Source organism: Manacus candei, unplaced genomic scaffold, assembly GCF_025592945.1.
Source record: "Manacus candei isolate 608988 ecotype Guabito, Panama unplaced genomic scaffold, ASM2559294v1 h1tg000028l, whole genome shotgun sequence".
NCBI lineage: Eukaryota > Metazoa > Chordata > Aves > Passeriformes > Pipridae > Manacus > Manacus candei.
Window position 1 is genome coordinate 6,422,829 of NW_026138076.1, and position 25,203 is coordinate 6,448,031.

General features: G+C 39.7%; 1 protein-coding gene across 6 annotated transcripts in view; it reads right to left on the reverse strand.

The window, feature by feature from the left end:
• PDS5A (PDS5 cohesin associated factor A) overlaps window positions 1–17,993 on the reverse strand; it is an 86,654-nt gene extending 68,661 nt beyond the window's left edge. For 4 of the 6 annotated variants that reach the window (XR_007904894.1, XR_007904893.1, XR_007904892.1 and 1 more), the window contains exons 1-2: window positions 17,723–17,902; window positions 16,766–16,936 (exon numbers count right to left, since the gene is read on the reverse strand). Coding sequence is in view for 3 of the 6 variants with exons in the window: in XM_051789913.1 (XP_051645873.1) it covers window positions 16,766–16,936; window positions 17,723–17,749 (198 nt within the window). In the remaining 3 variants the exon portion in view is untranslated. Of the gene's footprint in view, window positions 1–16,765; window positions 16,937–17,609; window positions 17,627–17,722 lie in introns of those variants that run through there. The other 2 variants (XM_051789915.1, XM_051789914.1) reach the window with 2 other exon arrangements.
• Window positions 17,994–25,203: the final 7,210 nt, after the last annotated feature.

Sequence of the window (25,203 nt, forward strand, 5' to 3'; positions counted from 1 at the left end):
TTTATAGCTACTGATTTTGCTAAGATAAGAAGCAGGCAGTATATCAGATATAAAGCATTAACACAAGGCTGTTTTTGTCTTTTTAAGAATGTTTTCAAAGCATGACCGAAGTTTTTTAAAAGGTTCCACTAAGGAGCCTTCTTGTATTAAAGCTTCACTTGTGAAATATATAAAGATCACCAGTGTCCCAAAAATCATAGAGAGGACTTCAATTTCCTTTCTCTGTTGGAAACAGAATTCAGATAAAGACTTATATATATAGTGAGAGTATAACCACTGTCACTCAGACATCAGGTATCCACCATTAGACAATCTTCCCAATCCATTCTTGGTGAATCTACTCACATCACCTACATCATGCAGTGTTTTCTCATTTTGACCTCTACATTAATTTCTGCTTTACTTTGTAGCTCTCCAATTAGTGTAACAATTTCATTATCTCTGAATAATTTTTCTGGGGGGAAATAAAATCATGTAACTATGTAACGAAGAACTCAAATTGGGCAGATTTCTCAAAGCTAAAGGCTATAAAGTCTTTTACTGTTTTTTATTAGAAAATACACTACTTATGTGTTTAATATTTAATTTATATATTTTAAATACACCATTTAAGTTCAGCCTCAGAATTGATCATGCTGAATCTAGTTGAAAATAACTTTTCACTAAACTACATTGCTGGAATCAGCAACCCCCAAGTATGAAAGATAACTTAAATAGCTGCCAGCAACATCCTTAAAGAACAGGAATCACACAAAATTTTTAAAGGTCCAACATACTTTAAAAAGCACTTGAGGCATAGTAGCTCTGTATTGGCAAAACGCTTTGGCATGTTCATTCAGAAAAATCACTTATCTCCATGACAAAATTTGAGAAATTTCAATGTACAAAACCACAGTGGAGGTGAGACTAGAGAGAGGTTCTTGAGGTTATGCACCTAAAGTTACTTTAGCATCTAGTTTAATACTTTATTAGAAATAAAATGTTTTGTTACCCATTAAATTTTACAGTTTCTGAGTCTCATAGTACAGTTAAACTCACTCAATAAATTCTAGCACTACAACAGTACCACTGCCCAGTAACTTTTGCCTTCACTCTAAATAGCTGGGAGATGTAGCTGATTCCCTTTATACTTAAATTAGACATCCAAAACAATGCCAAGCTGTACCCCAAGCATGAACATAAATTTGGTACCCAGTGGCAGAAGATTTGGTCATTTCACAAACATCTGCATCTGTGACAAAGAGACAGTGTCAAAGAGATATCTGAGAAGCTTACAAAGAAGACAGCAAGCCTCAGCCTAAAAAATTATGATTGCCCAGAACACACAAGAAAGCACACACTTCATCCAGAGTACTGGATTGAAGCAGCCTGAAGCCAAAATAACACCTTATTTAAAAATGATCTTTGTTTTTATGACTCAAAATGACAGAGACAACTTCACTTGCTCAGCTGCAGTGATCTCAGAGCAGTAGTCCACATGCATATGCTGAAGATTCAAAATGCAGCTAACACATATAAAATATCCTAAAAAACAATGATTGGGAAATTTGAAAATGGTACCTTTAAAAGGACACAACAGATCTCTTTCACATACTATGCAGAAGAATGACAACTAATTGACCAGGTGACTGTCAAAACAAACCACTTAGTCTTTCTTAAGTATACATGAGACATTACATAAAAGCACAAAATTTAACCTTTCTTATCTAAAAACATTGTAGATACTACAGCTATTGCCTTTTGGTCCTGAATCCCACATAAAGGTATTATGTTTCCCTTAAGTTTGCACATACAAGACTTCAAATACATGAAGCTCCATTGTTATCATGCTTCAAAAGCCAAAACAGGATGAAATGTCTTCATTCCTGTTCTGGAATTTGTTTTTCCGGTTTTTTTGTGTATTTTGTTTTAATTTTTTTTAATCACTCTCATGATCATAGCATGCAAACCATGTACTGTTATACTGAACCCGTTTACAAAAAAAGCCCCTATGGAATGTACCTTGCTATGTTTGCTTTCTCATCTTCCCATCCTAAAAAGAAAAATATAACAATGCCCTATTTAATTGTGATTGAATTGGTGGTCTTGTTTTTTTTTAATTCAAAATCAAAACATTTTGCAGAGTATCTTCACAGAGAGGAAGAAGGAATTCAGAAATGCACTTTGACCTACAGATTGTGAAGATTTGCAATACTCTTCAGTAGCTGCAGGAGTTCAGTGGACATCCTAAAAATGAAAAATGCTGTTGGCTAAGATTTATGATCGAGAAATAAAACCTGTCAACTACAATCTTTAGTGTCTCAAACTCAGGCATTAAGCTGAAGCCATTTAGCACCTTAAAGAAAATGGCTGAGACCTAATACTGGACAATAAATTTTATGGAAAAGTAGTTAGGAGGAAACAACAAGCAGTTGCTGACCAAGTAACTTATTTGATGAAAATGCTTCAGTATTTATATTCGATAGTCTCAAAATACTGATAACATTCATGATGAGATTAATCACAGAATTCTGTTTCAGATGTTGAGAGTAGAGCAAACAACCATAATCTGGATAGGGTTGAAATTCCTAACCAAGTAGAGAGCTGAAAAGGTGTTACTACCAGGTACCACTATTGGCACTTCCCTCATTAAAGGTAAGTACTACCCTGTACTAAGGATCAAAAAGAAGTACCAAAGGGAAACATCCAGCAAAAAAACCTGAGGTATGGAGAAAAATGCTTCCTGCTGCCTGCTTGAAACCATTGCCTTGCTCTGCGTTAACTTCAAGCATCTTTCTTTTGCCAGAGCTCTGACTGCTCACACATAGAGTTCAAAAATGGTAATATCATAGAGTAATATTCAAACCAGGTACTGGCCACCTGCATATTGCTGACACTGTGTCTACAAGATTTGTTTTGAATTTGCTTAGGAGCTGCTTTCAGATGTCAGAGGATAGCTGATTCTCGTGTTAATCAGGTACTGAGAGACCAAGCAGTAGAAAAGTAGTTTTCCATTACTAAAGTACTCTTCCAATTTAAGCATTTTGTATCCTGTATGCTTATCACCTCTCTAGGATGAGAAAGCAGTATCTTCTAGTCAGCAACCTCGGAGAAGCCCAGGAAACCCAGAACATCTTCACCCCTCCTTTGTAGTATGATGGTTTTACAAGCAGTCTGGTCAGAATTAAGACAGCACAAAGGCAGTTTATAGGAAAATTGGTATTAGTCTCCATCTAGCTTCCCATAAATGTACCCAAAAGCCATTTACAAACAAAAAGACTGAACCCAGGAAATCCCAATATGCTGCTGAGAGGTGAATACATCCAGACATTCATTTCTTAAGCATTACTTTTAAGTTTTCTACATTGAAGAGTACAAGTAAAGGCTTACTTTAATAATAATACAAAAATGAAACAACTAAAACCAACAAGCCACAAACCCCATAATATGAAGTGAAATCAAATTATTTCAAAGGGAGGATTTGTATAATCAAAATTATCCATATAACTTCATCCAAAAGTTTCTGGCAGCATTCCCATGCAGCTATTTTCATAGAAGTTTCCATATACAAAGACATTACTACGAGAAAAGCAGGTAAAATTCAGTCCTAAGGTTGGATGAAGTTTGGCAACTACAGAATTTCAATGCATACAACCACCACAAAAGTGCAAGCTCCTTGTAAACACTGTCTCTTTGAAGAATAAATAAAATTATGTGACATCTTTCAACAGCTGCTGGATTTCTGGTCTATCAAGGAGTCCTTAACAATATGTTCGGTTCAACTCTCAGGCCCTGAAGTGTAAAATATTTTAGTTAAACGACCTAAAGAATAATAATTATTCTGGAAGAGCTTCATGTGCAGGAGTAAACTCATGGTCTATTCCTGCTAGGAGCCCTGTGGGGTGTTAATAATGTTGGCTTTGGGATGACACATGAAATGATTCTACTACTTGCATATTATCAGTTCATGCTTAGGGGGAGAAAGCTATTTATGGTGCCTAATCTGCTGGGTAGTACAATTTTTTTGTATGTATGATTATCTGGAAATAAAAGATTCATCTCTGTGTACATATGCACACACGTATTCCCCTACAGACAGTTAAGTTAGCTGTAAGTTAGCACATGTCTTTGTTTAAAGAACAATCAACTACAGCAGGGATCAGGAAGAGAAAACCAGTAAGAATGAGAGCTGGCATGAAGACAAATCTGTTTGCAAGCACTGGCCTGTACTGCCTACTCTAGTTCAAGTCACGGCACAAGACTCAGTAGTTTGGACTGCAGAACAGGAAAAGACCAGCCTAAACATCACAGACCACATCTCATACTCGTAATACTGGTACAGAACTGTGAACCATCAGGTGTAGGGAGGCCTCAAAAACACTGAAACCTCAAGTTGCTTCTTCTGTACTAATGGGAAAGACAATAAGGGGGAAAAGGAGGAAACCTAACAATCCTAGAGGAAGGGGAGGTGTATCTAAGTATCTCTCGCTACTTACTGCTACATCAAGTCTGAATTCCAATATAAAAATCAATTTATTTTTAAAGCAATCATGTATTAGGATGAATTGTATGATCTATTACAGCAGACAGATAAACATTAGAAAATTCATGTGGATTCCACAACATTCACATTAGCTCAGAATTACTGACACCAGCAAAATACACACATTTGAGTACAAACACAGCACTGATTTCCATTGTTTGCAACCAGAGAATATTCTCCTCTGTTTCTTAGTTTCTTTTCTCAGACATGGAAGGCCAGTACATCATTCACTGCACACACATTTGCAGCTCCCCAAATCAAGAGACACTTTTCTTTTTTTACAGATACTGCCTCACAAATAGAGGGGGGTGGGTGGACGTCTGTAGAATTTCTTAGGGTGCAGTGTCATGGTTGTGTGAGTCAACCCAAATCTGTCAGATTCGCCCCTCTATTATTCCTGTATGTGACTGATCAGTGACACTACTGAAAAATTTCGTTTTCTGGCCAGGTTACTTTTCAGATTAATCTGCTTCTTGAACCAGCTCACTACATGGCTGTAAAAATGGATAGGGAAGGGTGACATTACTTCAGCCTAATCTCAGGGTGCAGTTTAATGAAACCTAAAGTTGATTTAGTAAGGTCAGACCCCATGAAAATAGTGTTCCAAATTAGGCTGTCACTACAAGTAACAGTTCTGCCACCCCAAGATTGTCATATAGCTTCTGCCAAAGCAAGGAGGGGGCAGTAGGTGACTGTATAAGTCACACTAATCCAAATGAAAACTTATGTGGAAAAAAATGACTGCTTTTGAATAGGATCACTTCCACAATGCAGTATCCTGCAGGCCACAGACACATCTAGGCTGGTATGTGGAAAAGGATAGCCCACAAGCAGCAAGAGTACTTCACTGGCTGGAAATGCTGGCTCTGGTGTTTGTGCTTCCACACACCAGGGTTTGATTCAGTGCAATTCTCCAGCTTCTGCTGCAGCAACTCCATCCTTTCCAACTATACTACTTTCCCTTCCCTAGTCTCTACTAGGGAAGACTAGTCTCTTCCCTAGTCTTTTTCTATGACTTAAAGAGTGCTGCTGATGCAAATAAGGAAAACAACTCTGAACAGCAATAGCAGCTGCAGTGAGCAACTGTTTCCTTAAGTAGTAGCAGCAAATTAAGAGTACTCAAAGTAGTCAGGTACAACAGTGTCACGATGACAAGCTTCCAGAACACAATTCTGACAGACTATAAAGAGAATTAGCATTTTTTTAAAATTATTTTTAGGTAAACTAACTTCCTTTTGACTGTGTTAAAATATCCATTATACAGGTCAACTCAGATTACTAAACTGACTTGCAATATTCTGCAGAAGTAACCTGCCGTTAACTACCCCTCCACATCTTTACCTTCCTAATGAAATTATTTTTGCCCATAGCTTCATTTTTGAGCAGAAAATTGATAAAGATGATGAAAAATAGTGGGGAAACTCTCAACAAATCCTCTAAAGGCACTAGCAATTAATATTGTCTTAATTTCTAAAATTTTGAAGCTACTTTTAAAATTAGTTTTATGGGGATGCTGAATGATGCCAGGCTTTTAATCAAAGTGTTGAGAGGCATTAATTTAGTATACAGAAAGAGAAGCACGATAGCCCTCATACAGACTCAAGTCAGAGTGACTCAGAAGAGTCTCAAGACAATGTGAATTAGGGCACAGGTTCATGGTATGAATTCTCAGGAGGTAGAGCCTGTGAATTAGACTCCCTGAAGGTGTCTCTCAAACCAGCTCCACTGCTAGTGGAGAACTCCATCCTCTCAGATGTATATGGGTATCAGAAACCAATTTTAGCATCAGACACGGAGTGACACACAGAGCTGCAATTCTGGGATGGGTATGCTTTAATCTACATAACATATCCAACTCAGAGAATAATCCCATTTGCACAGGAATGTAAACTAAGAACAGCAGGTGGAAGTGTCAAAATAAAACAAAATTAAATGGTAGCCTTTTTAATCTGTAATCTGACTGAAGGTGATTTAGCCTTTAAAGGGAAACACAGGCTAGGACTGAAAGACCATTACTTTGGAAAACATTACACACCACCTCCACTTCCCTGAAACTGAGGTTCAGAAACACAGACATTAAACTTGATTTTCATTTCTATATTTTTAACAACTTATTAGGTTTTCTACTGACCTACTTCCAGTTGTATCAATGTGTATATATTCTCAGATATACAGTTTTTGTACTTGGTGAACCCTCCCATTTCCTAAAGCAAAATTCTCATAATTTAACAGCAGTCTAGACTACCAGTTCCAAGTGGAACAAAGCTAAAATCTTATTTCCAGATTTCCCACTTTCCCTTAGGCTGCAGAGTTATGCCTACTTTCATAGTCTACATGCATTTTCTAAGGAAAAAAAAGTAACTAACAGCTCCTAAACCTTCCTCTAGTGACTTCACATGAGCAAAAATAGTACTTCTTTTCTTGCCACTGGAATTCTACTGGCAATAGCAGAAGTGGGAGCTTTTGAGAAGAGATGGATTAGAAGTTTTTCAGGAATAGTGACACATGCCAACTACATTTACAAAGGATCAACGAATTAGGAATTTAAATACACATGTATTTTCAGAAGAAAAGCTTTAAAGCTGCCTTGCATTTCTTTGTTTTGCCTTGTAGGTGAATGAATGCTAATTCTGCAGCACTTCAGTGGTGAGTAAGAAACACCTGTCAAAAAGCAACCATATAGGGTCACCTTTTCCACTTCCCCCCAGAACGCTGAATAGTTTCTGCCATCAAAAGTAGTAAGCAATGAGCTTACTTACTTTATTCTTATGACTGCAACAGCTTAAGAATTAAACCTCCCTTCACGTACTGCACGATACATTGTGCCACTGTGTAAACAAAGCAGCATAACTTCTGAATTATTACTCTTCACTATGTCATGTAAGCAAAGTTTTTAAACAAAAATTATTTCCTTTATGACTGATAGGACTAAGGCCCACAAAAAGGCACTGTAGTCAGAGTTAAGTGATCGAAAATCAGGTTTAAATTACAAGAAAACAACAATTATTATATTCCTCAAAGTTTACTTTCAAATAATTTCCTAGTAAATTATTAATACATTTTGATTACATTTCAATAATGAGTTTATTATGAACCATTAATGCATTTTAGATAATTAAGTACATGCATATATTTTCAAACAGTAGAAGAAAAACACAGTTAAAACAAAAAATCTTATTAAAATAATAAGATTTACCATACTTTGACTATTCTATCTACAAGAAGATAGAGTAAAAATTTTAAGAGGAAATACGCAACCACATTTTCCTTTCATTGAATTGGTACAAGTAAAGCCAGTTAACTTATTTTTTTCAAGGAACTTATTGTAACAAACTTATTTTCACATCCACACTATGACATCATCATAATGCTCAAATTGCAAAATTTCTTTATACTAAGCACTTCCTAACTTCAACTCTACTTTCACTGCACACATTTTTCTTCAGCATTTGCACCATCATCATGATTCTAAGTAACCAAAAAAACCCTGAAAAAGTTAATTATGTAAAAAACTACTGCACAAAACAACAACTAAAGAGCTTTTGAGATTTTTAGCTACTTTTGAGTTGTTTGGGTTTTTTGGTTGGTTTTCTTTTTTCATTTTTGTAATACCATATTCATTTTTGTAATACCATATTCATTTTGTAATACCATATTGCATAAGCAATTTTCATCAAGATGATCAAAGAATATAGGTATCATTTTCAATTGTTAAAAAACACCACTTTAAGTTTAAAAACTAGTAATATTTTCAAATACCATGCACAGCCCACTACCAGTTCATGGGTTAAAGAGTATTAAAAAGTTTTTGTGCTTTATTTTACCTGTTTACCTTCTGTACTGCTGCAATACGAAAGTAATTTTATCATAAGCAGCAAAATTACCACTGGCTGATTTCCAACAGATCTGTTCCCCATCACTCTCCTCCGAGCGGGCTTCCAACTCACTCCCTTCTGCTGCCCTTCTCTCATCCTCCTGCACTCCCTGCCCACTTCCCCCCAGGCACCGTGCCTGGAGAACTGGGGAGCAGGCAGCACATCTCTTACAGCATTTGAAACACCCATGCAGCAATTAGTTGAATTTATTCCAGCTAGCACAGGGGCTGCTGCCTTTTGAAACACTTCACAGTGCTGGTCCATTTTCCTTTGTGTAAACTGGATTTGGATGTCTCTGTTCTGCTCAGCACCAGTTAGACAAATGTTCCATTTCTGAAACCTCTGCCAAACTGCCACAAAGTTTTGAACTAATGTAACTTAAATCAGTAACAAAGAAATTAAACTTATTTCATTAGGAAAGCAAGCTAAAAACATTTTTGCAGGCAAAGAATTATTACTTATACAAAGTAAACTGAAAAACATACGTTTTCCTCTTGGTTTTGAGAGACTGATTCCCAGGTACTTAAAACAACAGTAATAAGATTTTCATTGTAAGCACAACTTGGTTTTTCAATGGTCTCTCATGTTAGATGCACTGATAGAACAGTTTTAAGACCAGTAAGTTACGCAATATTAAAAAAAAAATATTGTAAACCTGCAGATGTCCAGCTATTCCCTGATGGTCAATCAGGTTATTCCCACAGAGAGCTGTAAGACAGACAGAGACTACAATTGCAGAGGAAAGAGAATTCTTTAATGACTGCAAGGAAATGGTAATACTACTAAGCACTAATATAACTTTTTTTTTAAAGCATCTGCACTTTTCAAGTGCAGCAAAGAATGGTGTGGGGGCAAAACTCTAAACTTCTCCAAAATCCTTTAAAAATGTTCCTTCTCCTTCTCTTTCATCTTCAGTATTGGCGCCTGTTCAAAAAATTACTGATAAATAGAAAAGACATGTATCTTCTAATGCTTATCAATGTAATCTGGCAGTACAAAACTTTTTGTCTGTTTAAACTGTTTGGAAAGTTTTGGTAAATCTCCTGGAGATAGATGGCATAATTTCTACCATTAGGTATTAAAATACAATACTAAAAACGTTAAGGTCTAAAATTGCTAATGACTTCCAAACTGTATTTCAGCAAATGTGACAGGCTCTATCCATGGAAGACAACAGATTACGATTAAGATTAGATAATGTAACTGAACAACCAGAAAGAAACAGGAACTCACTTCAGAGTACGACATTAAAAAGGCTGATCAGTATTCACAGTAAATTTGAATGACTCTTTCTTCCCACTGTGGCTGCAAAACCGATCCCTCTGGCATCTCCATCAGATAAGTATGCATCTTCTGTCTCTCATAAATAAAACCTAAGTTTAGAATATCCCCATACTATCTAGGTATCTGAAAGTTTTCAATCTTCATTACTGAGAAGAAACATACTTTGTGCCAATTTTATCTTTGTTTAGCTTTAACAGTACTTCATCATGCTTAAGACATCTTTGCAATAGCCAAATTCTGATGTCAGCACAGGGAATACAATTTATTAGTTTACTGCAGCTGCAAAGCCAGCAAACACATATTGCTTTGAGTGACACCAATAATAAGCATGTGTTTTAGATTTCTAGGTAACAATGGTGATTAACAAGGTATTGCAGTCCAGAGAAAAATCATATATGAAGAATGTTTAACAGACTGGGGACTAGACAAAAGTTTGGTTTCTTTAACTACCAAAATTGCTATAATATATACTGTGAACCAAGGATATGCTAGTTATTTTGCCTGTTGTTTTTCTTTTTCACAGAAGAAGATGCACATAGGCATTAAGCAGACAAAATAGTATGGATTGATTCAAGTAGATGAGGCAGAAAAGTAACCTCAGATACTTTTGATTTCCCTTCCTATCCATCACCTCCTGTCTGCAAGCCCAGGGATAGTTTTTTCTTTCACTTTGTATTGCTGTTGAGATGAGCACTTCCTTTATCAATCTTTGCAAACTCATGGATGCAAATTCCTCGTAAGAGTGCAGCGATATGTCAAGGATTGTGTATCCAAACTTTATTGAAAATATTTAAATACACAAAAAGTCTCCCACATTATACCATAAAAATAGATACTGACAGACACACCCACCTAAAGGGATTTATATGATTAAATCATGTCACGTACACTAAAGACAACATTAGAACAGCTCTGGTCTGCTGCAGCCTTCCAGTATGTCCCTAAGAAATATTTAGCCTTTTAACAGTTTGTTTCTGTTTCATGGGAGGGGGACAAACCCAGAAATTCCTAATTTACTATCTGTCATTTGTAATTTTGTATGTTGTTATCACAACTCCTATTCATCTCTTTTCTAAGGTAAATAATCCTTTACTTCTCAAGCTTTTAGTCAGACTTTGTAATCCTAATGCTAATACAGTACTTGGTAAGTGATTACACACACACACCCCAAAAAACCACAACAATAAAAAACAAGACCAAAACACCACAACCTAAAACTTGATGCCATTACTTGGTTCAGTTCACAGAAAAAATCTTCTTCTGGAGTTAATCAAGGTTGTTGGTAGAGAAGCATATTGCCCAAAGGCCATCTTTCTTATTTACTGAAGCTGGAATTCTACAACTGAAGAAAAATACTGCACAAAAGGAATATTTGTGCCGTATTTTCAAACAGTTAACTCTGAAGACTTGAATGTTAGCCTCCCACCTATTACCATGTTTCTATACAATGCTTGTTAAACAGCCTATAAGACAATTTTCACAGAAAACATTTGTCATTTTCTGTGTTTTTAAGGAGTGATGATGAGGCCTGGTTTACTAAAGTGCTAGGAACTCAGAAATGTAACTGAAATCAAAGGAACTTCTGGTCTGAACATGTAGAATGCAACAGAATGCACAGTCACTTCAGAAGTCACCATTTAGAAATGCCAAATCAGGCATAGGAAGCCAGCTTGTCTTTCTGGGCCTGGGGTTTTGTTTTTTCCCTTTCAGTAGCCTTTCAGTTCCTCATCTTTTAACTGCGATTAACATCATGCAGTCACCTCACAAAAAAAGCATTAGCATAAGAATAGGATTAATAATTCTCTGAGGTTTATAATAGAATAAATGAGGGCATAAAGACTTCTGAACTAGTCTGTCCATTTTGGTGGTCAGACATCAGAAGTTATCATTTCTAATTTAGCAACCTCTTTTTCCCCCCCCTTTCAAATTGCGGCTTCTTTTCTTTCACAATACATTTATCTTATTGTTGCTGGGAAACCATTAGAATAATATTGTACATGTGAAATTGCCATTAATTACTGATGTACTTGTAAGAAAAGAAAATTATCAGATAAAAAACAAAGGGTGTCATCATCAATCAGTTTGAAATTCAGTAACATCTGGGTGAACTGGGTGAGCTTACATGGTCTATTCCTCTAAGGACTGACAAAACTGGGACATTTACAAAGCAATTGGTTAATATTCCATTGGAAAAAAATAATCAGAACACAATTTCTTCTCTGACTAGTGGCCTGTCCTAGTTAATGAAAAACTTGATTGTTACAAGAGTCAAACTAATTAAAAAGATTAAACTATGAGCAAAATCAAATTAGAAATTTGGCTTTAGGCTTCTGTGGCCGGCAATAGCTCAAGAACATTGCAACTGCAGTCTGCAGTTAAATACAATTAATGGAAGTTTTAAAATTGTTAGAATAATTAACTGCAGATAATTTCTGTAACCTGGCTATATGACCTCCACAAAATTACTTATAATTCTTAAATATAAGCATGTAAATACATGCAAGTCAGAGGTCTAAGCCATGAAAATACCCATGTCATCTAAGTCTTGCCATCAAAGAGCACTTATTAACTAACACAATCCAACATACTTAATATGTGTATACCTTTTCCCCTCAAACATACCAAATTCTAGTGTGTGACACAAGGGAAAACAGACTCTCTTCTCCCAGATGATATTCTAATTTCTATTTTTCAGTCTTGTTCAAAATAACTACCTTGCCACAGCCAGGTCAGGTCAAAGTTCCATCTAATTACACAATCTTAAGAGAGTGGCCATTAACTTATGCAGAAATATCAGAGTGAGTAAAGAGTAGCTTTTTTTTCCTCTCACAGAACTACAATCTACTCCAAAACATTTAAACAGCAACAATAACCTTTCTCAATTTTAACATTATGTAACAGATACCTAAAAAACCTGTGCATGATAAGGTAAATTGCTGGCATCAGCTACTTCTAGTGATATGAAAATAAAAATGTAACAGGCCCAACTACAAAGAGGCCAATACCTAATATCAAGAGGAACAAACAGAAAGACAATGGGAAGAAGGAGAGGGAGTGTTTGTTTCACTCTGGCACAAATACATATCAGATAACTAAGAAATGCCATGGGACAAGATAAGGAAGACTTCAAGGTACACCAGGAGTGCTAACTTCTCCAGATGATCACAAGCTAGGCCTTGGGGTGGGATGGTAGGGGGACTATTGGAGAGAGAATTAAAGGGTGTGGGGGGTGTGCAAATCGAACGAAACTTTTCACAGAAAATGCCTTGCCAGACTGTCACCATGGGAAAAGGAACAAGACTACAAGACAGATTGAAAAACAAAAGGAAAAATCACTCTCTCCACCCCCAAAACCCCTCAAAACAAAAACCTGAATGGTTTTTTTTTTACAGATTTTATGAATCAGTGTTGCTTACACTGATATCTACAGGTAAAAAAATCCTGCACTGTAAATATTTTCTGTTTTTCTACAGACTTGTCATACACTTATACCAAACTGTATAGTCTTTAGTACAAAGCTGCACCTGAACTCACCATCTTATAGTATTTCTTTTATGGTAAAAGGTCTAGCAGGCAAGACAGTTTTGCAGAAACAATGCAGAAGTCCTCACTTCTATCTCAAAAGAAAACATTTGCAAACTTTCACATTCAAATTGACTGTGAAGTTCCTTCAATGTTCCAAGGTAGGACTGCCACGGAAAGAAGTTGCTTTTTCCCCTATGCCAGCCCAATTATTTGTGAGCTCTCGTGATAAGTCACATAAGAAAATGGTTCAGGTTAAAATTAACATAGTTAGGGTTAACCTGGATCTGTTGACCCATCCGTTTTGGAGTGCAGCAAAACCAAATACTTGTAGAGAGGGTACAGAACTGGGGTTGGGACAAGCACCAGAGAGTGCCACTTCTTTCGGTGGCAGTTCTGGCTTTGCCTACCAGGAGTGTTTACATGGGTCTCAGAAAAAGTCAGTCCCTATGCATTTTGGATTGATGGGGCTAGTGGTAGTGCATCTGACAATTAAATACCCTACAATAAATCTTATTCATCATTGCTACACAGTTTTATATAAATGACATCAAAATATTCTCTTGTGATCACGCAAAATTATACCTGAGATGTAACAGTTTACTGACAGCAGTATACAAGTCTAGAATTTTAACAAGGCAGTAAAATTAAGTCCATTTTGAAAAAATTTCAGTAGTCGTAGAGAAACTTCACAGCAAAGCAGATGCCAAGTTTCTAAAACTTCTTTCAACCTTCAGCTATCTTATGGAAAGAAATATAACACTGCTAGTCCAACGGTTCTCAACTTTTATTTAGTTGCTGGCTTGGTTTGGAACTGAAGGAGAGGTACTTGGGTGCCTTAGAATCGTTTGTTTTCCCCTTCTATCACTTGGTTAAATAAAAGTTATCACCTCTCTCCACAAGCCTTACCCAAATTGGCCAGCATTGGATTTACAGCCCTGAAACCAATCACTACGTAACTTGAGGAGTTGCCCTGTAAAAAGGAAGACTGACCTAAGGAAAAAAAAAATCATTTTGTAGTCAAAAGTACAGTAAACCTCAACATTCCTACATGCCAGCTGCCTAGTTTGGTTAAACGTAATTGGATGTACTAAATGGACACTTTCCCCAGCCACAGTACACCACAGTTAAAATCACTTCCTCAGCAGCTGAAATTATACATCACATGCTGTCCCACTCTAAGGCACCGTCCCATCAATGTAATCTAACACACCAGAAACTACCTTTGACTCCATTAAGCACCTGAACTTGCGTTTCATTTGCCATACATATGCAACCCTGAGGCTTCTCCTTCCCACATCGCTCAAAAGATGCACGTTGATTTTAAAATTCTCAATATTTTCATTTTCAGGACGATAATAATGTTATCATACAGATGTATCAAAACACTTTGAAAGGATCTGGCCTACATTTTACTACCCACAACCCCAAGCAGAAGGAGGGAAAGGATACAAAAACATTCTTTTTAAAAGTCCTTGGCACAAAAGCTGCTGCTCAGGCACTCTGGGACAGGTGCCCAGAACGTCTCAAGTTCCAATAATAAGAAAAGCTTTCATTAGGAGAAGAGGTCTGGTCACAAAAATACAGATACAGATGTGATATCAGAAAATTTGCTAATAAGGATACAAATTTGTAACCAATTAAGTTGACCATGACTTCAACACACTAAAAGAACCAAAATCTGCAGGAACTGATCCAGAGCCTGGTGGCCAAAACACTAAGTTAAGCTGCCTATGCACTTTGTGTAAGAAACATCTCCTATAAGAGCATCTTTAGCTCACGTGTGGCCAAGCAGGCAAAAAATCTACAGTTTCAAGAATTGATTCATGCCTGAGTTAGTACATTCTGCTAAAGTTGGCTTTTATCATTAAGTCATATTTAAAGTTCGGAAAGTTATCTTTTAACTGAACAAATCTTTTTCAAGCATTTCCATCCCATGCACTGCATCATCATAATATTCCAGATACCAAAATGAATTTGCTTTTATAAATCAAGTTGATATAAAGAAGAACAGATTACATAAAGATTATACATATACCTATACAAAAGCATAAAAAAACCCTACTTTGTTCTAGAATGTACAGTACTTCCAATTTTCTTGATGCTTCAGTAAAGCCAATATCTGACCAAAAAACTTCCTCAAACTCAGATTAAATAGTACCAATGTGGTAAGAAAAATCTTTGTCTTTTCAGTGATGTAAGTGCACTAGCAAAGTATTTTTTCCCATTTAGTCTAAAATCTTTTGGCCACCTGAACACTATTTCATTAAAAACAGAGAAAAAATTCTGCTCTTAGCCTCAAAATTATGTTCAATCCATGCACACACACGTGAATTCAGCAAAACATATATACAGGATTTTGAAATTCTATTATTCCTATTATCTAGGAATGACACAGCTCACTACTGCAAGTCCTCCAACTGGGACAACAGAATACCCGTTTCAACAAGCACCTCAAAACTGCACTTCTCCCCATTCCACAGACTTTGATCCAAGGTGCCTGTCTAAATAATCACAAATCTAGGATCTTCTCCTGTAACTGGCCATATTCCACTGGAGTCTTAAAAATACTAGGCAGGACTTGTCCACAAAACCGTAAATGGACAACAAGGCTCATTTTCAATGAAACAACTGACATGTGCCTTGCTGCTTTCAAAGTAAAGCACAAACTCTACATTTTCCTCACATTTATAGCTAAGACAACTTTTCAATGTATTAATTGACTAGTCAAGACTCTGGTTTCTATTTTTCAGTTTTTGTGGGGTCACTGTTGTGATGGGACACAGATCACCAGATGACAGAATATTTCCAATCTCTAAAAATTATTACTACATATCCAATATGGGCATAGGACCAAATCCCAGGTTACAGAAACTTTCTGGTCCAAAGACCGTGGTGCTAACAAACGAGCTGTGTCAATATTTGATCAATGCTCAACTTTATTATCTATTTTCAGCACAGAGTTAAGAAATAATACCACTGTATCACAGCAGCATTTCACTTTTTTCCCAGTGGAAAAAGGGATTAACAAAATAAAAATCAGAGATAAGCCTCAGAGGCTCCCAGGATGCTGTCAAACAAGTAGAGAGGATGCTTCTATAACAATCTCTTTTACTTATGAAAATTTAGCAACTTTGCCAGACACCAATTATACTGAGTAGGAAAGAAACAATATGTATTATATTAAAGTAAAAAGTCTGAGGAAGGTTTTACACATGAAACAACTTCAAAATTCCATCTAAAAAATCCAGAAATTAATCTTTGTTTTTTGTGAACATCCTGTATTACCTATGATTCCACTTCAGATCTCTCCCCAAACCTGTGGATGTGTTTCATGTACAAATTAGCAGTTTAATGTATCAACTCTGGCGTTGAGAGAACTTGCAAGAGAACAGTCGTGAATTACAAAAACGAGTCTTCCTCTTTTAAGGAAAAGCAAGGAAGTGGTATTCCCATGAATGTCTGCAGGCAACAAGGACAAGGAATCTCTGGCAGTTCTCCATTCCAGTGAAAAAATGTTTACCTTAACGAGTAGAAGTGGCAGGGAAAGGGGGATGCTCACCTTTAACCGTTTAACCACCTCATCGTTGGTAATTTTGTCCGTAATCTCCTTCACTCCAGGAGGATAGTAGATGATTTTACCGTCGGCAGCAGGTTTTGGTTGGGTAGCAGGGAAGTCCATCCTGGCGCTGCTGGTTATAAACTTTCCTTCTCCACAGTCCTCTACCGGCCTCTATCGGTTAGAAAACAAAAGTTCAGCAGAATGGAAACGACTTTCTAACCCTCTTTTTCCATTCCTCACCCTCAATTCGCTGAAGGCCCGGGTGTTCGCCCCGCCGGCCGCGCCCCCCGGCGCTGACCCCGCCGCATCCCGGCGGGAGCGGGGCCCGGCCCGCAGCCTCTCCCCGTGGCTCTGGCCCCTCCGCTCCCCCCCAGCGCCTCCTTTCATTGCGGAGCTGCTCCAGCCCAACACTGTTAGTTCGCAGCCGACGGTTTTACAATGAAATTTGCGGCCCGATCGTAGGATGCCCCGCGGCCGAGGGCCCCTTACGGCCCGAGGGGGGGGCGGAGGGGCCGTTCCCGGCGCTGGGGAAGGTTCGGAGCCGGCACAGCGGCCCCGGAGCCGAGAGACGAGGCCTAAACAGTTAGGCCTCAAAACTATCGGGAGGCAGAGAAGCCAACAGGAGAGGGGGAGGGAGGGAGGGAGGGAGAGAGGCGGCGGCGAGCGCAAACAAAACCCCCCCGTGGCCCCCCTGCCCCGCCGAGCCCCCCGCCCGCCCCCCTGCGCCGCCGGGAGCCCCCCCGGGGAGGGGGCCCGGCCACTCGCCACTTTCCATTTGTTCCCGCAACTTCACGTCCCCTCAGCCCTCGCCCCGCACCCTCCCCACCGCCCCGCCGCCCCGCACCCAGCCGGGCCCACAAAGAGCTCTCCGCGGCCCCGGCCCCGCGCACACACCCCCGCGGCCGCGGGGAGCGGGGAGCGGGCACGGGGGGAAGCGGGACCCGGAGCCGCCTTTACCTCATGCAGCTCCGGAAGGTGCAGCATTGAGCAGCCTCCGTGCCGGGTGGTGCTCGCCGCTCCGCCGCCACCCCGCCGGCCACTGCCCTGGGGGCTCCCGCCGCCTCCTGCTCCGCGGCGCGTCGGCTCCTGCTCGGGAGCGCTGGCTGGGGGAGGGGGAGCGGCTCGGTGGCGGCAGCAGCGGCGGCGGCGGCGGCCGGGAGAGGGGGAGGCTCGGGCGGAGCGTGCGCCGCGGGGACCCAGCGCCGCTCTCCGCCCGCCCGGGGAAGCGCAGCCCGGGAGGAGCCTCCACGCCGCCCCCGCCCCTTCCCCTTCCCCTGCTCGTCCGGGGCCCGCGGCGCCGCCCCGTCAGGAGCCCCCAGCCCCGGGGCCGGGGCGAGGCCGCCCAGTAAGTGTCGCACGGTGCCGAGCCGCGCGCAGGGCGGGCGGTCCCGGGCGCGGCCGCCGCAGCGCTGCCTCAGCTTGGCGCCAAAAGCCCGGGAGCGGCCGGGCCGGGCCGGGCGGGCTCCGCCGAGGCGGCCGCGGGCGCGGTCGGCGCCGAGTGCGATGTCCGGCTGCCGACAGCGCCAGGGATCGAGCCCGCGGGGTCCCGGCTGCAGGGCGGGAGGACGAGAGTCGTGCTGGTGCTGCCTCACGGAGCCCGGGCCGCTCATGGCTGCGCGGGCTCGTCTGGCCGGTCCCTCAGGCATCTGGGGCCTGGTCGGCGTGACAGAGGAGGACGTGGGGAGCGGTGTGTGGGGTGGCAGGCCGGAGTGAACAGCCCTTCTCCAGGCAGATGTGGGGAGAGAGCAGCATTCACGCTTTGCTTGTAAATCTTCAGGAGAAACTTGAATATGCAGACCAAAGGAGCCCTCGCCAGCCAACTTAGGAAATATTTCTGTGTAAAATGTCTTTGTAATTTAATATTCATATTTCCAGGGGATGGGGTATGTCTGGAAAGTCGCCAGTAGCAGAGTGGGATATATCTGTCTGTTTTGAGTCTGCATTATGTGCCCTGCACGTCTGAAGTATAGGTGGCTGTTAAGTGTTTTCCAGATGCCCCTGCTGCTCAGGGAAGGTGCATGACAGCTGGAAGATGACTTTTAACTGATCAAGTCTAATTTAGGGCCTTCAGCTGACTGTTTTTTGTTATTCGAACCAGCTGAAAGTATAATTTTTTTCTCAGTTTTGAAAGTCTCTAACGAATATTTTTTAGAGCAAATTGAAGGCAGGAGGCCAGGGCCAGTCTCTGTGGAGGGAGTTTCTCCACAGGGGTTGCACATGTGGGACAGGGGCCTTGCTGGGCACAGCTGAAGGGCTGGGATGGCCTGGCAGCCGGCAGGAAAGATGCAGGAGGGTGAGGGGACAGGAAGGGGGGTAAGTAAGTAAGATTATGGTGAAGTATGCCAAATTTCAGCTTTACAAGGTGTGGGAGGAAAATGTACAAAGACTGAGGAACTCTCTGGAACTTTTGGTGTAATAGCATGTGGGTAGCAAATTGCTCTCCTACAGCAGTGTTCTTGTCTCCCTGCAGTGTTGTCCTGGGGGTGTTAAAGCCTTGAATGTCCATAGCCTCTATGAAACCAGCTCAGAAGGATTATACGGAAAATGATTGAGAGTTGCAAGGAACACTGAAGATCTCAGACACTAATTTTGAAATTCAGAAGGGTGTCATCAGACCAGGCATTTAAATTTGGCTATGAGTCCAGACTTAGATAAAGTGATTCTCTCCAGGCTTAGGAACGGATTGATTTGGGCATTCACAATGGACAGGTGACTGTAAGACTGGGATACACGATTCAGTTTTAGCAAGCTTGTACTGATTTTAGTAAATAAATAAAGCCAATACCAAGCATGTAATCTTTTTTCCTAATTCAAACTAAAGGGACCACTTAGATTTCCCTTAGAGCTGAAGTACTCAGACTAGCTATCAACTCTAATTTGTTGTCAATCAAATAAGAGGTACTGTCAGAATTAATATATTTTGAACAAATGTAGGTTTTCTATCCTTACATTTGTTACATTAGGTACTTTGCTTCCCAAATCAAATTACTAATATAAACAATTAATTTGACGTAGATTCCTTATTTTAACACACTTCTATTAACACAATAAATCAGAAACAAATCCTAGAAGATTATTCTGTAACTAAAAAAGCAAGCATGTATCAAAAACCTGTATGAGTTGTCTTCAGTTTAAATAGAAAAAGAGAGAACATAAGTTAGTAAAAATAACATAAGAAATAAATTTAAAGTGACGTTTGCGGAGTTTTTTTTCATGACTCAAGCATAAAGCTAGAAAGATATTGGGCAGGCTTCTTCACGGGCAGAATTGAAGTATTATGGATGTTGCATTCCAGAAACTTCACCTAAGTCTCTGAACTTCTTGGGGTTTAATGTAAATTTTTGAGTATTCTTTAACTGTCATTGAAAAGCAATGTTTTATGCATATAATTAGTGTGACCTACAATGTAATAACTTTTTGTTGTAACTTGTCGTTACAAGTTTTTCACAAACTGACACCATTTTAGAAATGTTTATACGGTGGGCTGTGAAGTGGGAATAAGAACGAAAAGGTAAAGGGCTATGCTCCCACAACGTGATTTTAGTCTAAGTTAAGGACAAACACAGTGCAAATCTTCTAGTATGCACTTCTAATCACTTTTATTTTCCACTGAAGAATAAGATAGTCTTGCATTGTAAGGCATACGAACAATGAAACTAATATGTAGTTAGATGTGACAATTCAAAGGTTTGACTTGAAAGTGCCAGGCCAAGTTTGCTCATTCGATTAAAATTGTATTTCATCTTGAGCAAGTTGTTTGTGAATCTCTACACCGAAGTACTCTTGGTTGTGGACCAAGATCTTTCTCTTCTTGCACACTTCAGACAAATAGCGAAGTTCATATAACACAGAAGTCTTGAACAGCATCAGTGGAAAGTTGACTGTCTAGGAGAGGTTCACACAAGACTCCTGCTTTCACAGGTTATAATGAGTCAGCAGTATTAGCCAGATATATGGTGCTTTGAATGAGTCTTAGACAAGTCATGATCAGCAAGTGGCTGAGAGAGGAGTAGGTGCAAATTCTGTAATCATGGGCTAATTAGGCAGAGATCCCATCTTTTCTCAGAAGAGAAGCAGTGTACTTCTGCACCATTTGAAATTCTAAAAACAGAGCGAGTGGTTCTGATATCACAACCAACGAAGGGAGGTGTGGATGAACACTTAACTGCCAATTAGCTTGAATATATGCATGGCATTTTCAGAACGTAGAAACATAAAACCTTCAGGTAATCTGACTTGTAGCGCTCTTAATCTGTATAGTCCCGAAATCTGCTCGAAGATATGATTACAGCTGCTAGTGTCTGGTTTGTTGCTTTTGCTTGTTTGACCTTCACCCTTCTAATTTCAGCAAGCAGCTAAGATCTGACTTGGACTCTGCTTCTTGTACAGCTGTAGCCAGGTTCACATGATCCCATGAGTTTTAATGGATAGCTCTGTCTAATAATATGACTGAGTGCTTTTCGTCTTTACCCAGATTTTATTGTTTCCATTGATATTTTATTAGCTTTATTCACATTATTTTTATTGGGATGTATTTATTCTGATCTGCTTGTTGTTTGTTTGTTAATTAATATATTTTAGACTATGATTGAAATAAAGGGTGTTGAACACTTGTGAAGTGCTTCTTTCTCTCGTGACAGGAGAGGTTCAAGGAAAGGACCAAGAAAGGAAAAATGTGTTTTTATTGGTAGGAGAAATAATGCAGCACAGGGTTTTCAGAAAAAACAGCTTTCAAGTGAAACAGAAGAGAGTATGGAGTGATTACTTTAAGCTCAGAAGATCCTTTAATTCATGTTGATTAAATTAAGCTATGCTCACGTTTCCAGGAACTGCTTAATGGTTGTCCTCAGGTCTTTGTTAGTACAGTAAACATGGATAGTAACAATGACTAAGAACTGAACAGTCATATTAAAGCATGACAGTGTGTTGGGAACTGCAGAATAAGAAATACCTATCAGTCAGCTGGGCAGACAAGTAAGAAATCCTATCCGGTAGGTTAGGAAAGCACTTGTCTTCCTAATAATAGCTATGCTCTTGAAAGCTCCTGCTTTGCAGACCCAGGTGGTGGAGTGTGGTCCTTCAGTATTAAATTTTTTAAATCACAATCAAATAGGTCAAGAGGGGGAAAAAATGCTTAATTTCTTGTTTTCAACTGTAATATCTGGCCAGTTCTTCGTATCTAGAAGGTTGCTCTCTGTCAGATTGCCTCCTAATTATGAATGCTGGTGTTTATTTCCTCTCCTTATGAAAGCCTATTTACTTTTTCCAGTGATAAGCATTGTTTCCTACAATATACCAGTTCCTCTGAACTCAGTAAAAAGCAAACCCTGGAAAATAATTTTTTGCCCTCAGTTTTACACAGAAGCTTTCTCTCTCTCATAGCTTTTTGACTGTGGTATTAGTCCTTGTTTCTGGTTGTCTTTCCTCTTAGTCCATCTGTTGAGTCTCTCGCACATGTAGTTGCATGCAGCTTGTCCAGTTAAAATTATAGCCTCTTAAGTTTTCTACCCTGGACCTTCAGAGTTATCCCTGACATTTCTAATTAAACTTTGCAGTGTAACATGTCTTTGATAACAGCACCTAATTAACTGCCTATTTTAATAATTGATGCATTTTACATCTGCTGTAAATTGAGGTGGGTCAGAGGTGGGCTTCTTCACAACGTGCATTGCCATAATAAAAAAGTTCCAGAAGTGTTCCATTCCAGAGGGTATTTGCAGTGAAATTACACTAAGAATAGACCAGGAAGCGAGTTTTGTCCCAAGCCAGGGACTTTTGTGTCTCCCATGTTCTACACTGACAAGATAAAATCTATAAAAGAGTGCAGGGGGATTTGTGCGTATGATCTCATTAAGACAATCACCTGGAGATGCAAAGTGCTGCTGTGGAAGAGTCCCACAACTCACTAACTTTTCATGGAGTACCTCCAGTTCTGAATAAAGGGAAGGACCAGATACTGTATGGATGAAAAACTGCCTTGAAACTGATCTCTAGCCATGATTTGTCTAAATGTTATTTTTTGCTCCCATTTTGGTAAGGAGGGCTTTATCTGTGCTGTCTGAAAATGTCCTTATTCTGAGACATGCTTGGAGATAAGGCAGTTTGTAACAGAATCATAGAATAGTTTGGGTTGGAAAGGACCTTTAAATGTCTAGTCAGTCCAGCCCCCCCCTCACAGTGAGCAGGGACATCTCCAATTAGATCAAGTTGCTCAGAGCCCTGTCCAACCTGACCTTGAATGTTTCCACAGATGGGGCTATCCATGACCTCTCTAGGTAACCTATTCCAGTGTTTCACCACCCTTGTTGTAAAAAATCCTTATATCCAGTTTAAATCTACCCTCCTTTAGTTTATAACCACTACTCTTTGTCTTATCCCAACAGGCCCTGCTAAAATGTCTGTCCCCATCTGTACTGAAAGGCCACAATATGTCTCCCGGAGCCTTCTCCAGGCTGAGCAACCCCAGCTCTCTCAGCCTTTACTCATATAGAGGTGCTCCAACACTCTGATCATCTTCATGGCCCTCCTCTTGACTCGCCCCAACTCGCTCCCTCTTACACTGGAGATCCCAAAACTAGATACAGCACTCCAGGTGGGGTCTCCTGAGGGCCAAGTAGAGGGAGTGAATCACCTCCCTCATCTGCTGGCCACGCTGCTTTGGATGCAGCCCAGAATACAGTTGGCTTTCTGGGCTGTGAGACCACATTGCCAGCTCATGTCTAGCCTCTCATCCACCAGCACCCCCGAGTCCTCAGCAGGGCTGCTCTCGATCTGTTAGTTCCCTGGTCTGTCCATATATACTTGCCAGAGACAGTTACACTTGCCACTAGACAAGTCTACTACTTCTGTAGTATCCCGGGACATTCAGGAATGAGAAGGATTGTCATTGTACGTAACATTGAAGTCATTGTGAAACTGTGTATTCGTGAATACACTTGTAATCTACAAACCACTATATTGACAGAATGATTGCACTTGTTTCCTTTGCTTGAAGTGAAATAAAATCAATGTATTGGCATCTGCATACTGGTGACTTCACAGGAGAATTTTTAGAAGCCTCTGTGATCCATTGCTAGTTTTGAGCATTCAGAAACTGAAGGCACAGCAGCCTACTGCATGTCATCTATCCACCTCCTTTCTAGCTGCTCTCAATTATGATGACTTGTCACCATTCACTCCATAATTACATTCTCAAGGTTATTTCCATCTCTGCTCCTGATGTGTCCAAAGCACATACATTTACACCTATGCATTTCTGACAACCAAGTCTACTTTTCTCCAGTAACATATTTAATATGAGCATTTATCTTTTTTTTCTGTCCAGAAGATATGCAAGAGTCTTTGCTTGCACCACATCTCAAAGGCTTCAATTTTCTTTCTGTCACTATCAATAATTTCCCAGAAGTCACATTTGTAAGTTGCTACAGCAAAAATTTAAGCATTTCACCAGGCAAATCTTTCTACTTCGGTGGTGATTTTTTTTCCAGGCTTTTATAAGAGAACCCTTATCAATTATTCTTCAAAATTTTCCAGTTTCTATTGGACAGGTTCTGATTGGAAAAATTTGATCCCAGGTAATTGAATTTATGGACAGTCTCTGTAGCTAGACCACTAAGCATGAAGTTAGCGTATATGCTATTTTTATTAATTAAGTAAAGTTATTTTATTTATGGCACACTCAAGAATGCCCTGTGTTTTTCATTACCCTATTATTGGCTCTCTAATACTTGCTGCACAACAGAAGCCATTATGACAGAGCACTATGTCATCAGCCAAAGGTCACTTAAAAGGAGTCTATTTCAAATCAAACTTTTCCATTCTGTATGGTCCTTCCCAGATTTTTTTTTTTGGTCCCAGCCAGGCTGCAAGGAAATTCATAGTTACCTGTAATTTTAATAGTAGCATATGGCTATTTATGTTCACTTGTTATTTTTTTCAAACAACAAGGCAGATTTGGGGAAATTCTGAGTGTATGGGACTGCTCAGAGGAAATAGCACTGGGAATATTGGGAAAGTTTGGCAATATATTTAGCCCATGGCAGCTACTTTCTGGAGGGAAGACAGTGTGAGTCTCTCCCTCTGCCCCATTAGATGATAACTGTCCTATGATCTGTTAAAAAATGAGAATGTGTGGTAGCAACAAGTTCTCTTTGAGAGGCTCCTTTGTGAAAAGTATTGATTATATTTGTGATGCTGCAGCTCTTAATTCTTTCACAGATATAATGTCTGCTGCTCTCAGTACAGAAAAGAATTATATGAAACTTTACAAATTAATATGAGCTTGGAATTTACCATTATGGTCAAAAAAAGACGTTTGATGAATGGATGTGCAGTCTCAGAGCTGTACTGCAATGACGGGGTCATTTCATGTTGATGGATAGGTTATGTGGTGTATTATTCAGAGGCTTAAAAAGAGGTTGCATTTATCAAACTCATGG